At 38.1% G+C, this 18,790-nt stretch overlaps 2 protein-coding genes across 10 annotated transcripts in view; one reads left to right on the forward strand and one right to left on the reverse strand.

Annotated features, from left to right (window-relative positions):
- Positions 1-14,192, forward strand: LOC144085147 (ras-related protein ORAB-1-like). The gene is made up of 6 exons (XM_077614195.1): positions 1-377; positions 3,738-3,810; positions 4,193-4,288; positions 6,181-6,276; positions 7,956-8,087; positions 12,824-14,192. Exons 1-6 carry the CDS (start codon positions 364-366, stop codon positions 13,022-13,024), a joined length of 612 nt encoding a protein of 203 aa, XP_077470321.1. The 5' UTR covers positions 1-363; the 3' UTR covers positions 13,025-14,192.
- The window catches only part of cep68 (centrosomal protein 68), a 15,728-nt gene continuing 11,092 nt past the window's right edge, over positions 14,155-18,790 (reverse strand). For all 9 annotated transcript variants that reach the window (XM_077614187.1, XM_077614185.1, XM_077614193.1 and 6 more), the window contains 4 exons: positions 18,279-18,409; positions 14,969-15,091; positions 14,802-14,898; positions 14,155-14,726 (listed from right to left, as the gene is read on the reverse strand). In XM_077614187.1, the coding sequence (XP_077470313.1) occupies positions 14,644-14,726; positions 14,802-14,898; positions 14,969-15,091; positions 18,279-18,409 (434 nt within the window). In that variant the 3' untranslated portion in view covers positions 14,155-14,643. The remainder of the gene's footprint in view (positions 14,727-14,801; positions 14,899-14,968; positions 15,092-18,278; positions 18,410-18,790) is intronic.

Below are 18,790 nucleotides of genomic sequence, written 5' to 3' on the forward strand. Positions count from 1 at the left end.
CACTAAATGACGTCATGGTTTCAATCTGAAAGTTTGCTGAAGCAGGAACGAACTTCTAGCTGGACACTACATCTTTAATACACAAATGTCTTTGCTTATGTTAATGGTCTCATACCGCTGTCAAATAATAGGTTAGCAACTGTTTTTCTACTTTTAATTTTGGCAACCCTTTAGTTGAGTAAGCTTCTGTGGACCATTTCTAGTCAGTGTCGCAGCCATTTTGGATTTTTTTTTTTAAACTGAGAAACATCCAGCCGGCCGTTCTTGTGGGGGCTGTCAAAGCTAGCTAGCCGCTGTTCCCTTTTTCACACAGCATATCACGTCTTCTCACGAGACGACAAGACACGTTTCAACGAGTCTACAATGAATCCTGAATAGTGAGTACTATTAGTATTACGTCCTGGGTTTGAGCCAGTGGGGGATTTTACAATAGGGAAATTAGCATTAGCGGCTAACATCAGCTGACAGAGTCTGTCCACCGGAACTGGCACTGACGTCTCGGACGAACACTCTTAATTTAATTGTCGTAATATTATTGTTGTAGTTTTTCAATCATGTTAGCTGCTTGTTTCCTAACGTTTTCAATGGCTTACTGGCCTTAGAATTATAGTTGGAGGTGATATAGACTTAAATTGGTCAACATCATGACAGCCTTGACATCGACATTAGGCATGTATCGAACTATTCTATGTTATCGTTGGGAAAAGCCCAAACATCGACTATGTTAAGCCTGACTACGCTGAAATGAATCGTAACTGTAAAGGTGGCTGTACTCCAATGACCCACTGAAAACAAAGCTCGTGAACCCCAAATATGAATTATTCATGTGACCAATGTAGTTACGCTTGGGAAACAGGTGGTACAGGCTTATAGATTTTTTTGCTCGTTGACTAATTTGTCTCTTTGCCAAGTTTCTTTGTCAAACATCATCAAACAATAGTATCAATGTTAGGAATATTCTGTCAATTTATGTATTGAGCAATATATAAATGTCACGATGCATGTAGTAAAGTTTTGGTTTACAGTGATATAATAAGTATTGTAACATTTTAGTCATGGCAGGAGTGTTGAAATAGACCTTTAATTGTATCCAGTCATGAGAAGATCACATGCCACCAACATGCCTCTAATTCCACAACAGCAGAGTGAGGAATTTGTTGCTGTTATTTTTTTTCTGACGCTTGTAATACATATTGTATTCAGCGTTTTTTTAAAACAAAAAATAGCCCATATTCTGTAAACTAAATCTACACACCGTCCATTGAACAAACATTATTCTAGAGTGAAATATAATACATGAGAAGGGGGGCATAATAGTTATTACATTGTACGTATGCTTATGTTTTCAGTGAGCCTACAGCAAGGCTGTCAGACTCGGGTTGGTTCGCGGGCCTCATTAACGTCTACTCGGTTTCATGTGGGCCGGACCATTTTAGATATAATATTTAGATTTTTTAAAATAAATTGATTAAAAGAACTGGATTAAAATCCCTAAATATTCAAATTTTATAGATCTAAATCAATGTTTATTTGAGCTTTTTTTCTTATTAAGAGAAAATCATTTATTTAATAATTGGTTTTCATTTCAAAAGGAAACCATTTTTTTATTATGTTCCATATTAAAGTGGAAAACTGAAAATATTTTTATATATTTTTAGATTTTACAAAATGATTTTTGAACTAAAAAACAAAGAATATGGATTTAAAAAATTCAATTATTGATTTAAAAGGGAGAAAATCAGGAAATATAATATACTACATCTATAATCTTTTTTTAAATTTGATCCTAAAACAAAGTCGGCACTCATGATTTACTTTCCCCGGGCCACACAATATGATGCAGCGGGCCAGATTTGGCCCCCGAGCCGCCACTTTGTCACATGTGGCCTACAGTATATCCAATTCAATCAGCACAAAATCCTCATGTTCAATATTAGGAACAGAAACCACAGTATGACAAACCAATGACAATCAATTTAAACGCAATACACGGAGCATAAAAACAATATGAATATCCATACAGCATTTTACAACAAAACAGGAACAGTAACATCAAAAGCATCTTTCTACTATTACATCCTAAAGCAGTTAGCAGTTACATGATGCCTGGCAGTGGAACAGCTCTTTCAGGAATACTGAAGCCTATTTTTGTGCATTGAATACAGATGCTATATAATCAAGGAAGAAAAGATGAAGGGCAACAAAGTTATCAACCGTTTTTTCAATGATGAAGCCAAAACTGCTATGCGACCAAATGATTCTAATTTTAAATTTGATGCCAACCGGTCGGTCACTTGCATCGTGACCCTTAGATGCTCCTTAACAATGTTGTAAATCGCCAAATAATACCCTTATAGCGTTGTACATTTTACACACAAATGTTGCCCATTTCAAAGAATTGGTGTTTCAAATGGTGTGTCCTCTGCCTGAAAGAGGAGCTGCCATATGTTTATTTTGTGAGCCATAATAATCTTTTTCATTCTTGCCATGTTGAAGAATTTATATAGTTTTCCATTTTTATTTGTATTTTGTTGACGCATACCTGTCAACCTCTGCTGATAACTGCCCTTATAAATGATTATGATTCCCCTTACAAACCCCCCAAAAACCTTACAAACACCGTACGACTCGTACGGTGTTTGTAAGGTTTTTTTGGGGGTTTGTAAGGGGAATCATAATCATTTATAAGGGCAGTTATCGGCAGAGGTTGACAGGTATGTAATGACGTATATCTGTAGTTCTGGGTCGAGTGTTTCAATTATTGACAATGAGCAGTGTTGTTAACCCTTTGACTGCCTAATTCACACCTTTATATTCTTTATGGACAACAATGGTTTTCGCCTTGAACCTATGCCATGGATGCCAACTTAGGCCAGTGTTTTCCTTGTAGTAGAGTCATGAACATTGACCTTAAGTGAGGCCAGCGAGGCCTGCAGTTCTTTTGATGTTTTTTTAGGTTCTTTTGTGACCTCGTGGATGAGTCGTCGTTGGACTCTTCTTCGGTACTTTTAGCACCAATCCGGGGAAGGTTTGCCACTGTTCACAGTTCACTGGAGCCCCAAAGCCTTGGAAATGGTTTTGTAAACTTTTCCAGACTGATAGATTTCCATCACTTTTTTTGCATTTCTTCTTGAATTTCTTTGGAACGTGTCATGATGGTCTGGTCTTGTAACATACTTCACTTTGTCTGACACATTCTATTTAAGTGTTTTCTTGATTCGACACATTTGGTGGTAATCAGGTCTGGGCGTGGCCTGTGAAATTGAACTCAGCTTTCCCACAATTGTGATTTGTCAGTTATTTTGTGATTTGACAAAGGGAGGCAATTACTTGTTCACAGAGGGCCAAACAAGTTTTTAATGTTTTCTGCTTTGGTAAATAAAATCATTCAGATGTGTTTGATAAATGTGCAAAAAACAGAAATCAGGAAGGTGTCAGCACTGTATATCCTGATAGAATCGGGCAGCCAAAGGGTTAAAAGAAGCATTTACTGCTGCTATTCTATTCTGAAAAATTTACCCCCTCTGGCCTAATCGCCAACAGTATTTTTCAAAATGAAATGTGTGCGTTATTAACTGTCAATTGCGATTTTAAAGTGTAATTCTTAACCACAGTTATTTCTTATTTTGTTTCCATTGTTTGGATTTTTCTACACATCAAATGAAATAAAATTCAAAGGGGAAAATGGCGACCACTAGTTGGTCTTTATTCATCAACACATGTTCTGTCTTTGACAGTGACTATTTATTTAAACTGCTCCTGATTGGTGACTCTGGTGTTGGAAAATCTTGTCTCCTGCTACGATTTGCAGTAAGTTACTTATTTATTTTTGCTAAAAATACCGGCAGACTTACTTGTGATAACTTTTAATCAATTTAGAACTTAAACAAAATCAGTTTGGTTGTTTTGTACTATATCTGAAAAGTCTTTTAACTTAATGAGGTATTATTGTGTATAAGCATTTGTACTTCAAAAACCTAAACTAAACTGATGTTATTGTACTTGTAAAAGTTTAGCAATTGTATTATATTTATGTATATTATATTATATATATTTATGTCATGGACTAACAAAATATAAATAATTTGAAATAGTTAAGAAAAGCGCATATGGATTCTAAAAATATATGACTTTGTCTTTTATGTGGTCAAAATGTGGAATGAAACTAAAAGTGACTTTTGTCCCTCTGTAGGATGATACATATACAGAAAGTTACATCAGCACAATTGGTGTGGACTTCAAAATACGGACGATTGAACTAGATGGAAAAACTATTAAACTTCAGATTGTAAGTAATGCACAATTTTTTCATGACTTGAAAGTGCTCAATTTTCACACTGTCACTTGTTTAAAAAAATAATTTTGCTTATATAATAATCAATGCTTATTGAACCATGCTATGCTAAAAAAATGCCACACCAAATATCTGTGGCAAAATAGATGATGCCTGGGGCAGGCACCCTGAATAGGTGGCCAGCAAACCGCAGGGCACAAGGAGACAAACAACCATTCACGCTCACACTCATACCTAGGGGCAATTTGCTTCATGGTTTAAAAAACAAAGCCTATGTTCTGACAGGTCCGTTTATAACAGACAATGGTGTTTTTTAATTTGTTTTGTTACCTGGCATGTTTAGTCAGGCGAGTGTAGTAATCCCACGAAAATTGTGGACAATGGACCCATAGCCACAAGAAGACTATGGATTTGGAATAAAACTCCCATTTACCTGTTTTTTTTTTCATTATATATATCAAGCGGAGCGGAACTATTTTCACAGTGAGTGCAATATTTAGTTATATTTAGATATTAATACATTAGTCTTTTGACATACTTATCGCTGTAATATTTAATACAGTAATATCTCGACATACAAGTGCCCCCCGACATACGCGGAATTTGAGATACAACTAAAATTCAGAGCAAATATTTACCTTGAGATACGAGCATTTGAGACAGCCAGTTGGCCAGGCCTGCTTTATGATTTCACCACACTGTCTCTCTCGCCGCATTTCCCCCGTGCAAAGATCTCTACGAGCACTGGGCGGAGCATTGCATTTTTCCCGTTTTTATTTTATTTTTTATTTTTTGCATTAGTCAGTGCAGAATTAAGGGGAACAATGGATCCATATAGCAAGCTGGTGCAATGAAGGGTAGTGTGAAGAAAAGACGTATGATGACAATCGATATTAAGCACGAAATAATCGAAAAACATGAGTATAGTATACGTGTGACTGAGCTGGCTCGTTAATACATATGGAGAAGCAGAAAGTTCGCCCCGAAAGCCGCGGTGGAATACATGAACTTCTTTGCCTTGGTTATGGCACAAGCTTTAAATTTAGTGTAACGTAAGATTAAAACTTTGTGTGTGTGTATAGGAATCTAAGTTGATTTAAGTTAAATTTCCCCGTTGTAGAAAATAAGGCCTCATTGTATTATTAAACATCATAACCACTAGTTATTTGTTACTCTGTTATTAGATGGTGAATTACAACCAATAAAAATACTTCCATTGTAATATCCTGGTTTTTGATGTTTTTTTTCCTGAGGGTGGTAAAACAAACTAATTTGTATTTAGTTCATTTCTATGGGAAACGTTGATTTGAGTTGCAAGTAAATCGATATAGGAGCTCAGTCCTGGAACACATTAAGCTCATATCTCAAGGCACGACTGTATACACTTTTTGATAATTGTACTTGTGTACTTGTATTTCTGTATAGGCACAAAAACATGTATTGTGGTAGTTATAATGGGGGTGATCCCACTTCACGTTTTTTTGTTTATCGCGGCCATGTCTGGCGTACATTAACCACGATATTCGATAGATTACTGTATTTATGAATATGGTTATAAATAGTCCTTTATTCATTCAAATTCATTTGTCACTGATGCATGGACAAAATACAGACGACTATGGTAATACAAATAAAAACCAGTGAAGAATTACTAGTATTAACTAGTAGTGGTGTTAAGCGCAGGAATGACAGTTCTATTTGTTTTCAGAACAGGCAGAGAAGCTTGATGAGCCACTCTAGACCTCACCCATTAATGTCATGTTGTCTGTGGTGACACCATTTAGTGCACTTGGAACATTTACTTTGTAATCACAAAACAGTGGGGATATGGGGATTGTTTATGAACCTTCAACTGTTTGAGACTACATTTTCTTCACCTTTTACAGTGGGACACGGCAGGTCAAGAAAGGTTTCGTACAATCACTTCAAGTTACTACCGAGGTGCTCATGGTATCATTGTCGTGTATGATGTCACAGATCAGGTTAGTGTAACCCAACATTTTCTGATTTGCAAAACTCATTGTATTCATTTTATTTTGTGATTGAGCAATCTAATGTAAAGTGACATACATCCAGTTTACAGGCACGAAGGTCAGGAGGTCCAATCCAACCCAAGGGATTGTTCAGCCATGTTTTAGTTCAGAGGTTGCCAACTCCCGTCCTCGAGCCGCTAGACCACACCTGAATCAAATGGTCAACTCATCAGCAAGCTGTCCAGAAGCTTGATACCGATCCCGATTATTTGATTGATGTGTGTTGGTGGAGGGAGATATAGAAAACAGACTGGCTCTCGAGGACCGGAGTTGGCCACCCCTGTTTAGTTCATTCATACAGTACATGCAGAATCCCAAGCTTTTACTTTTAATGCAAGTGTTGGAAGTGTTTTTGATTCACACTTTGCGTTTGTGTTTGGCAATGCAAAGGCAGAAGTGTTTGGGATTTTGTGAGCGAGTGCGTGCCCTTCAGCTACTGAAAGCTCGTTTGCTTTGTGCAGAAACGTCCGTGTATTTTAAAAATATTTCATAGTACACAATGCGCAAATTATGGCCAATGAGACTTAGCGCTGCGGGGCATTGTCGACAAACTTGAGGACACGTTGAGCAGTAACAAAGTGAGTGTGCTCCTGCAAAAGCAATGCCTGTAGTTACAGTCATATAAAAAGTTTGGGCACCCCTGATTAGACCTAGGAGATGTGACAAAAATTATCACATTTTTTTTTTAAATCAGTCTATCGATAAATATTACTAACTATCACCTATTTGAAACTTCAAACTTCTGTGAATAATTACAAATTATTTTCCTCATTCAATTATGAAAGTAACTATGTTAAAAGAGTAAAGTATTTTTGTTGTTCTGTTGTGCAATAAAGAAGACAATTCCATCCGTGCATTATGAAAAGTAAAGAATAAAACCTGCAGAAATTGTCAGGCATTTTTATTTTTATAAATTTTCCTGCAAACCAAAAGTTGCTGTGCAATATGAAATAAATAAAATAATCAACTGAAGACATCACCATTGGCAAGCAGACTATTTTCAGCCTCACAAAAAGAAACCGTGTAAATTTACATCAAATATGGCCATTTACAAAATAATAAAATGAAAAAGTTGGATGAATTTAACCCAAGATAACAAGTTTTAGATTTTTGCAACGTTTTCAGAATATTCATATAGAATGGAGAAACACCTTCATATCAAGACAGAAAAATATTATAGGATGTCCTCAAATGAGGATAGTGGGTTAAGGACATTTTCAATAAGGCTGCTCTTTGTGCGCAGGTACTATTTACGAGGCATTTAAAAAAAATCGCAAGGGAGAATTGAGGCTAGGCTAGGGTTAGTGTCGCCGCAACTTGAAGGTGCCAACACGAGGCTCGGTCATTGGTCCATGTAGCAGCGCTAGGGTTAGTGTCAGCGCCACAGTGATGTGCCAACACGAGGTTCTTATTGGTGCCTTTGGGACTCAACTCTCTCACCAGTGGGTTTCACATTTTAGCTTACTGGTCAGCAGAGCCCAGATGCACCCATCAAAAAAGACATGTCTGGCTCGCGAGCCATAGGTTCTCGACCCCTGATCAACTCTAAACGTTTCAGTTTCACAGTTCAATAAAGTCATATACTATTCTGTATTTAGGTGCCTTCTCATCTCTATCTGTTGTCACAGGAATCCTTCAACAATGTTAAACAATGGCTGCAGGAGATTGACCGCTATGCCAGTGAAAATGTCAACAAGTTGTTGGTGGGGAACAAATGTGACCTGACGACTAAAAAGGTGGTGGATTACACAACAGCAAAGGTAAGGCAGCAACAACTGTGCTATACACCCAATACAGCTAGAAACTCATTTTACTATTACTCTTGACTGGACAATGAACTGCCATGTTTATCTAAACAACAGAAGTTATCTCAAAGAATCTTGTGTTGAGCAGACCTAGAAGTCATCTTGATGGAATAGGCCCTTGAAAAGCTTCATGTTCATTAGTGTATTGGAAAAGTTAGTAAGAATTAAAGTAAAACCTTTAGAATTTAAACAATAATTATGAAATAAAACAAACATTAGCAATTTTCTTGAACATTCTTTCAACTCTTTCAGTGCTGTCGATAGGCCAAAAATTGTTATCACGATAAAAAAAGATCAGTCTATCAATAATTATCACGACAACTATAACATCTTGTTTTCTTTCAAATTTGAATGGATTATTCAATTATGAAGTTATCTACGGTACCTTTTAAACCGAAGAGATTACAGTGGTACCTCGACCAACGATCAGCTCGTCGTACGACGAAAAATTCGCTCGGATAATTCGCCCAAGATACGATCAAAATTTCGAGATGCGACCAAGCCGGGTGGCCATGGCACTGTCTTTTTTGCATCTCTTTCCTGTATAAAATATATCTACGAGCACTGGGCGGACTTTGCATTTCTCCACCCGTTTTTTCCCCCCACGTTGGTCTACATTTACATACAAGGTAAACAACAATGGATCGCGCAGAGTTTTGCAAAGAAAAGGCGACCGTTGATAATCGACATGAAGCGCGAAATAATTGAAAAATATGAGAGTGGGATATGTGTTACCGAGCTTGCTCGGCAATACGAGAGGAATCCGTCAACCATATCCACCATCCTTAAGCAGAAGGACGCAATTAAGGAGAAGAGGCCTTCCAAATGACTAACTATAATTTCCCACCGGCGCAGTGACCTTCACGACGAGATGGAGCGCCTTCTTTTATTGTGGATAAAAGACAAAACAGTTAGCAGGAGATAGTGTGACCAAGTCAACCATATGTGAAAAAGCCAGCGGAATTTACATGGATTTGATAACAACGAAAAGAGAGCCTTCCACACCTTCAGAACCCTTTAAAGTGAGTCATGGCTGGTTCGAAGAAAAAAAAACTGGAATACATTTGGTGAACATTTGTTGCCGGAACTCAGTAGTGAGGAGGCGGTGGAAGAGGCAGGGCCCCTGGCTACAAAAGATCAAAGACATGCTCACGAAGTGGCAAGAGGTTTCAGATTTTATAGAAAAGACGCGTTGTCATATTGTGATGACATTTGTGTGCATCATTATCGAAATATTTTGAAGGGAAGGCAAAAACAAACAACTCTTGATGCGTTCGTTTTGAAGACCCCGGCTGAACATCCGGGTGGGGTCAACCCGTAGAACTAAGGTAAAAATGATTAAAACAAAATTAGAATTCAGTTATGTGTGAAGTTACATTAAACGTTGAGTATATATTTATCCAAGTTAATTTAAATTTGTTTGTTCGTTTACAAGTGCCGTGGATAAAGTCCCCCCGAACACACACCCCCTCCGCCTCCGTGTATGTCGCTGTATCTACCCTCCGTGAAATGCGTCTAATTTTACTTCTATTAAACACATTTTATTACTATTAAACCACTCGTTATTTATTACTTTGTCAATATATGGCGAATTAGAAGAAATAAAACATTTTTTCCAATCCTACATCCTGTTTTTTGTGTTTTTTTCAGAGGGTTGGAACAAATTAATTTGTTTTCAGTTCATTTCAATGTGAAAAGTTCGCTCGAGGAACGAAAAGCTCGACATATGATCTCAGTTTCGGAATGGATTACGATCGTATGTCGAGGTACCACTGTCTAGTGTTTTAAAAAAAAAAAGAAGTATTTTTGTTATGCAATACAGAAAACAACTACCTCATTACACTATGAAAAAAAACCTGCAGAAGTTATGACTGCCGCCGTCTTTATTTTATAAATCTGCCTTAAACCAAAAGTTGCTGTGCAATAGGTACTCGGATGATTCGCCTAAAGACGTTTCGCCGACGGACGTTTGACAGATGGACAGGTCGCCGAATGGACGTTCCACCAAACGGTCATTCGGCCGAACGGAGGTTTCGCGGAAACGGGATTCGCGCGGGCAGGCAGATGTAGCAGAACCGAGCCGTGAAATGACAGCAATCAGGTTAAATACATCCTAAAACAGCATTTAATGATCAAATACAAATACTGGAGCTCTTTGGACATTAGAACCGAGCCCAGGGAAGTGAATTCCTCGGTAAAATGTCGCGATGATGTCGCGATAAGGCAAAAAACGTCTATATATGACCATTCCCCAAACGGGTCAAAATGCTCTCGAATTCGGTCAAATCCAGCCGAAAACAGCGTTTAATGATTAAATACAAATACTAGTATTTGTATATACAATACTAGTATTGTATTTTATACTAGTATTTTATTTAAAAGAAGACAAAGGAAATTCACATTCTTCGTCGTTTTCCTTTTTTTTTTGCTTGGTATTCCCATAGGTATCGTGTATACAGACTAGATGTCCGATGCGCGTTGTGAGGCAACGGAGCTAGACGTCGTCGCTTGTCGGCCATTTTAAGAACAGGGCCATTCGCCAAACGGCTCAAAATGCTCTCAAATTCGGTCAAATCCAGCCGAAAACAGCGTTTAATGATTAAATACAAATACTAGTATTTGTCTATACAATACTAGTACAGTGGTACCTCGTCATACGACCGTTCGTCATACGGAATGCTCGTCTTACGGGGGAAATTTCGATCGAATAATTCGCCCGTGATGCGGTCAAAATTTCATGATGCGACCAAGCCAGGTCGCCATGGCATTTTTTTGTTTTTGCATCTCTTTCGTGTAAAAAATATGTCTACGAGCACTGGTGGGCGGACTTTGCATTTCCACACCCGTTTTCCCCCCACTTGGTCTACATTTACATACCAGGTAAACAATACGTATTACAATGGATCGGCAAAGTTTTGCTAAGAAAAGGCGACCGTTGACAATGGACATGAAACGCGAAATAATTGAAAAACATGAGCGTGGGGTACGTGTTACCGAGCTCGCTCGGCAATACGAGAGGAATACGTCAACCATATCCTCCATCCTTAAGCAGAGGGACGCAATTAAGGAGAAGAGGCCGACCAAAGGACTATCTATCATTTCCCACCGGCGCAGTGACATTCACGACGAGATGGAGAACCTTCTTTTATTGTGGTTAAAAGATAAACAATTAGCAGGAGATAGCCTGGCCGAGTCTACCATTTGTGAAAAAGCCAGCCGAATTTACATAGATTTGATATCAACGAAAGGAGAGCCTTCAACAACTTCACAAACATTTAAAGCGAGTCATGGCTGGTTCGAAAAATTTAAAAAACGATCTGGAATACACTCTGTAATCCGACACGGAGAAGCGGCGAGTTGCAATTCGAAAGCTGCGGTGGAATTTATTAAGACATTTGCCTTGATTATCGCCCAGGAAAATTACACCCCCCAGCAAGTTTTCAACTGCGATGAAACTGGTCTTTTTTGGAAAAAAATGCCCAGGCGGACAGGATTTAATCGACCTACAGGAGCGTGAACATTTGTTGCCGGAACTTAGTAGCGAGGAGGCGGTGGAAGAGGCGGCTACAAAAGATATCAAAAACATGCTCGCGAAGTGGCAAGAGGTTTCGGATTTTATTGAAAAGACTCACCCTGACAAACTGGCAAGTGGTCGCGCATCATCGTATTATGATGACATTTGTAGTCGACATTATCGAAATATTTTGAAGGGTAGACAAAAACAAACAACGCTTGATGCGTTTGTTTTGAAGACTTCGGCGGAGCGGCCAGGTGGTGTCAACCCGTAGAACTAAGTAAGGTAAAAAAGATTACTACTAATTTAGAATTTAGTTTTGTTTGAAGTTACATTAAAGGTTGAGTGTCTGTTTTTTTAGTTATCCAAGTTAATTTAAATTTGTTTGTTCGTTTAAGAGTGCAATGTTGCCGTGGAGAAAGTCACCCCGAACAGTATCTCGAGGTACCACTGTATTTGTATTTAATCATTAAACACATTTTGAGCTGTTTGGCGAATGGTCGTATACAGACGTTTTTTTAACCCTAACCCTAACAAACAAATTTAAATGAACTTGGATTAAGATGCATACACACTCAAATAAGTTTAATCGAACCTAACACTAAAATTAATTCTACTTTAGTTTGACATTTTTATGCCTTTCTTCTCCTGGGTTGGCTCTTTTTGCCCCACCTCCACACTGACTTTCAGTCAATATCGAGGGTTAATTGATTTTGTATTTCCTTCAAAATATTCCCAAAATGATGCACACCAATGTCCTCACAATAGGATAACGGACGACCACTTGCCAACGAGAAGTAGTATATACGCCATTCGCATTGACTAAGGGGGGAAAAACACTGAAAAAAATGCAATGCTCCGCCCAGTGCTCGCAGACATACAAAGAGGGAGTTGGTACCAGACATTACACGAGGGAGTTGCGGGGAGAGAGACAGTGCCCATGATGTTCTTATGAGCAGCCTCTCGCGTCCGCTGTCTGCTCGTATATCAAAATTTGTCTCGTATCTCAAGATAAAAATTTGCCCGAAATTTTAGTCGAATCTCGAATTGCTCGTATGTCGGGCCATTCGTATGTCGAGGGACCACTGTATTTGTAATGTATTTCTCTTCTTTGCTGTACACTTACAATTTTTTTTTCAACCTTTCCCATGCTGGTCTTTCCTTTTATTGTATCCAGGAGTTTGCTGATTCTCTGGGTATCCCATTCTTGGAAACCAGTGCCAAGAATGCTACTAATGTGGAGCAGGCCTTTATGACCATGGCTGCAGAAATAAAAAAGAGGATGGGCCCCGGGGCCGCCACTGGCGGTGGTGACAAGCCTCACATGAAGCTGACCCCTGGCACGTCTGTCAAGCCCTCATCAGGGGGCTGCTGCTGAAAGCAAAAACTATGACCCTCTACTCTTCAGGCCTGTATAGCTGGCTGCCATCTTCCTCCAAACGCTACCATAATCTGACAGGTTAGGGACGACATGAGTCACATGAGTATGTGAGAACAAGATGAAGTTGACTGTATTTGTACAATAATGTAGCACACTACCAAAAACAAATAATGCATTCGTCTTGCCACTCTGCCATGGTGTTAGATGACAAATTGTCCCGAAGGGTGATTATTTCATCTGACCCAGATAACCCTAACAAATTTCATCTCAGTTTAACTGAGACGACCTGCTTATGAAAGCATTGTGTATGGCTGTTGGTGTGCATTACAGAATTCCATTTTGAGTTTGGTAACTTAATCTTTTCTATGAAGGCTGTTTTGTCTGTATTGCCCTGTTAACTCTGTTTTGGCATTTTTAAATAATTCTGTTGCTTATTTTATTTGTTTAATATAAAGTCTTAGTTTCATTTTATAAAATTACCGGTCGGACATGACTCACAATTCCAGCATCTTAACAGTACTAAGTGTGTAAATGTATATATGTATGTATAAATATGTATATATACACATATTTATATATGCATGTGTGTATCTCTTCCTCAACTTGGGTCCTCTAACAGCAGGGGTGTTGGGAAATTGAGAGTATTGCACAATATCTAGCTTTTTCTTTTAATAGTCATAGTACCAGAAAACAAGACCTCAGATTTTTGACTGAGAACACTGAAACACCACTCTCTCGGGGAGGACCTCAGCCTGAAGAATCCCTTCCACCATTTCACAAGAAGTGAGGGACTTTTTTTGTATACAGACTTGGTGTGTCAGATCTCATGTATGTGCTGTGGTCCTCGTTGCATTCTTAGGGTTGTCATGATTCAACACGTAATACATAAACTGAAAATAAATACTGTAGTCCCAAGTTGTGTAAAATGAAAGATCTTTGTGTGATTCTTCCTGCGATGCATTTTCAAACCCCAAACAATAATTCATTCTACATTTTGGGGAGCTGACAGTTTACATTTGTTTGTAAATTTTAGTATATTGTGGTAATCTAAGTCCAGAAATGCATATAATGTACTCTTTTGTTGTTGTTGTAAAGGCAACTGGATTCAATTTGAAAAACACTAAGGATACAAATGTACAATATTTTAATAAAGGTGATAATTGTTTTTTTAATTTTTTTTACAGTAAATGCAGGTCTAATTTAAGGAAGCACCAAATGATCAATAACTATTAAGTCAATGAATTGTGTATTTTGGACATCCTTTAGAACAAAGCACCAAAACATGTCAGCTTTAAGAATCAGTAAATAAAAATTACATTTCAAAAAGCAAATAGAATACTTGAAAATAATGTAACTAATCTGATATTCTTCACAAAGCATCTGGAAAAATCCAAGAGAATCACATTTAGAAGACTTGACCGGATCACATTAAGATGACACAGGCCACTTTCTTCCTATTCTCAAGTTTTACAAAACTACTGTATGGATCAGTGTGACAATGATTATCAATAGTACACCCTAACAAGCAGCACTCAAGTGAAAGCATTAAAAATAGATTATTAAAGCCTGTTTTCCAACATGTTCTTCTGAACTGGAACAAATCGGGTCTTTGTCGATCAGATGGAGGTGAAAAAGTGATCAGTGAGCTTTTCCATAGCTTTTGACTGCCTTTCAATTAACTGCAGCGTTCTTGCTAACACTGCAAGGAAGAGAACATCTATGAATCTGCATTCTTATTGCCTTTTAATTCAACAATAAGGAGGTAGAACCTTACAAGGAGACGTGCTGTTTATGCATTTTAGGAGCAGGTCACCGGTGTCCAAAACATGGGAGGTCAGATACTGTTGGCTCCTCACCTCTTGTTGAAATTTCTAAGAACAGAACCAGCACTCAATAGTCTGATTGATACCTTAGTTATAAATCCCTGAGTTTGAACGGTACCTCATACTCTGCAAGTGAGCTTCTTATGTTGTCATTTTCTGCAGTAGGTCTAGCCAGGATATTCATCTTTTCAGAAAATGTGTAGAGCCAGCTGATGTATTGCTTCAAACCTGAACAAAACATCTGGAACACAATTTTTAGTTTATAACACTTGCCAGTCATGGCGGCCTAACAGTAGAGTGGTTAGTGCGCCAGCCTCCCATTTGGGGGTTGAGGGTTTGATAGTACAGTGGTACCTTGAGATACGAGCTTAATGACTGAGCTCATATGATTTACTTGTATCGCAAATCAACATTTCCCATAGAAATGAACTAAAAACAAATTAATTTGTTCCAACACTGAAAAAAAGCGAGCTCCACTATTCTGTACTGACTAATGGGGGGGGGGGACACAGAAAAAAATGCAACACTCCGCCCAGTGCTCGTAGAGACATTACACGAGGGTTGTCTGCTTAAACTTATTTATGCTTGGGGAAGCTTTAGCCGATTGCCTCGACCTGAACGGCACCCTTCGGTGGGTTAAATTGCAGGCGATGAGCCGTGTTGTCAGTAATAAGGATGTTTACGAGTTAGTTGGTCGATGTGCACCAAAACGGACGCATGTCTAATTGCAACGCTTGGCAATACACGAGGAATTCAATGAGGAGGCAGAGCCACCATTGCAACTGCACAAATCAGAAGAAAAAAAAAAACGGAGGAGAAATGAACTTTCTGACTGCGCGGAAAAAACTTCCGGAAAAAGTGTTCACCAGTCGTGCCCACTTTGACGACGTTTGTCTTGTGCATTTTAGAAACATTATTAAAAGTCCTAAAAGGCAATCTTCTTTGTATTTTTTTATCCAAAATGTTCGTCATCCGGCACTGCAGAAGTAGGTAAGAACCAGTAGTGACTTATAAAATGGGTGTAAAATTACATTTCAAAGAAATCACGTTAATGCTTGTTGTTGTTTAAAATTCTTAATGATGTGTTTATTAAATGTGCGTTCATGTTTGTGTGCTATCTTTGTTGCATCCCGGTAGCTTTCTCTTGTTCCCATGCGTTTTAACACAGGTTTGTATATACGTATACTTGTTATTCATTTTGTGACATTAGTAAATAATTTTATGATCATCTTCTCTCATTTGTGTGTGTTTCTCACATATTTCTTACAAAATTGGGACATATTGACCAATTCTAAAGGGTTTAGTTGGCAGATGTGTGAGGACCGTGGAACGAATGAGAGACCTATCTCTTTTTCAAGTTACGAAAAAAGTTCTGGAACCAATTAATTTCGTTAGTAGAGGTATGACTGTAGTAAGTCTTGACACGGAAGCATCTGGGGTCTTTATTCACATAGGATCTTTTAAATTGTAAACATCTTATATTTACGACCCTTTACTCTAAAAACCTGGGTTTGAAAATCCAATAATTTATCATCGCAAATTAGAAACCGGGATTTGCTAAAGCAAGGTATGACCTTTCAACGAGGGTAGCTAACCCGCATGCTAACCATCGAACACCGGTATTTATTACTGAAGTTTAGTACCAAAAGAATCCAATTGGAGATCACTCAGAACAGTACGTGACAGAAGAAATAGAGAAAATAAAGTAGTAGTAACAGTAAGTACTACTGTAATGAAATTGTAAATCCAGAAATCCTACTCCAGAAAATTTACACCATCATAGAAAACGTTGAGATTAATCTTTGAATTAAGGTTCTCAGCTAATAATTTTGAATATATATTTCCTAAAATAATGGGAAATTATTTAAAATTAAACTTTAAGTAAAAGTGTGTTCCATGGCATTTTCAGGTATTGTTCTCTAATCCCTCTAGTCTGTCCAAGGCACTTAGAATTTCACATAAGTCTTCTAGTGTTGTTTTTTCTCAGTGTCAGACATCAATCCCCAGCTTTGATAAATTACATTGCGTGTCCAAATGGGTTCTACTTTAAACGCAAGGATAAAATAAAACATATACAAAATTGGCAGCACGTTGTAGTACGTACAGACGCTCCCCTACTTACGAACGAGTTACGTTCCGAGCGATTGTTCGTAAGGTTAATTTGTTCGTAAGTTGCTTCAGTGCTATATTTTGTATTATAATTTATGTTTAAGGCCTATATTAGTATATTGAATGTTTATATAAGTATGTTTGAGGCTTGTATAAGTAACACACAGTATGTAGATGTACGTAATAAGATAAATAAAATGAAGTTGAACTTACTTTTGGAAGATGTACTCGATGCTTAAGGAGATGATGGAGGAGGAGTATTGGACCAATATTTTTACACAAATTAGTCAATAATACATCTACCCACACATGGGACACAATTCCCGAGTAAAACTACCAACCAGAACCGACATGGACAGTTTCTAAACTACCACAATTTGTAACGAACATACCCCTGCTTTGAATCGGCAGAACTCTTCTATCCGGTGGACAAATTTATTCATTGCAATTGGGTCAGGTAACGCTAAAGCAAGACTTATCGACGCTTGTTTAATCCAGCATGATGATTTCTTAGGCCAGCAGAGAAGGCCTTGAAGGCCCCGACGGCCCGCCACTGCATTACAATGACTACCGTTAGCTCCCTTAGTAGATAGAAAGGCCTGCACAGAATAGCTAAGAGCTCTAAATCAGGAGAACAGTGAGTGTTAATGATCCTACTGTTGCAGCACCAGTCGTTGTGTATGTACACACAAATGACTATCGACGGAGATGCCGGTGGTCTCGAGATGTGCTCAGGGATATTGTAGGTTTGTTGGTAATCTGTTGTAATGGATATATCGCATCTCCTACAGAGTAATTAAATCCTGGCGACTGTAGAAAACGTTTGCCTCGCAGATGTTCGTAAATAACAATAAGACTGAGGAAACAAAGCACCAAACTGGAGAGCAAAGAGCCGCCTCACCCCTGCGCGCCGCCATCTTGGATCTAGCCGCTTACTGTGTCTCTTTGGTGTTGGCGATAGTGGAGTTTGGAGTGTGAGAGACTGAGGTTGTGGACAGGTGTCTTTTATACTGATAATGAGTTAAAACAGAAACAGGTAACGAGTGGAGACCTCGTTAGAAGAAGTTAGACCTCTTTGACAGCCTGAAATCTTGCTGATTGTAGGTGACCAAATATTATTTTCCACTCTAATTTGGAAATAAATTCTTTAAAAATCAAACAATGAGATTTTCAGTTTTTTTCCCACATTCTGTCTCTCATTGTTGAGGTTTACCCATGTTCACAATTACAGGCTTCTCTAATCTTAGTAGGAGAACTTGCACAATTGGTGATTGACTAAATACTTACTTGCCCCACTGTATATGGTGGTCTCTACTTACGTGTGTATGTTGCGTCAGAGAGTAATTTTGGTGGTAGTCCTCTAGGTTGAGCTTCTGATTGTTACTCAGATGTAGACCATCAAGCTGCTCCATCAAGATCTCAACTTCCTTGAGACTGCCATCAATCAATCCTGCACCGACAGATTCTTTCCATGAACTAGAACAGACATGGGCAAACTAAGGCCCACGGGCCATATCCGGCCCGCCGACGTTGTCCAAATTTTATACATATATACATATATATACATATATATAGATATACATATATACATATATACATATATACACATATATACACATATATACACATATATACACATATATACACATATATACACATATATACACATATATACACATATATACACATATATACACATATATACACATATATACACATATATACACATATATACACATATACACACATATACACATATACACATATATACACATATATACACATATATACACATATATACACATATATACACATATATACACATATATAC

This window comes from Stigmatopora argus, chromosome 11 (assembly GCF_051989625.1).
Source record: "Stigmatopora argus isolate UIUO_Sarg chromosome 11, RoL_Sarg_1.0, whole genome shotgun sequence".
Lineage (NCBI taxonomy): Eukaryota > Metazoa > Chordata > Actinopteri > Syngnathiformes > Syngnathidae > Stigmatopora > Stigmatopora argus.

Bases quoted from the DNA above. Each gene is read 5' to 3' on its own strand.
- LOC144085147 (XM_077614195.1), top strand. The intron at 3,811-4,192 runs GTAAGTTACTTA...GTCCCTCTGTAG, and splicing joins GTCTCCTGCTACGATTTGCA to GATGATACATATACAGAAAG. The intron at 8,088-12,823 runs GTAAGGCAGCAA...TATTGTATCCAG, and splicing joins TGGATTACACAACAGCAAAG to GAGTTTGCTGATTCTCTGGG.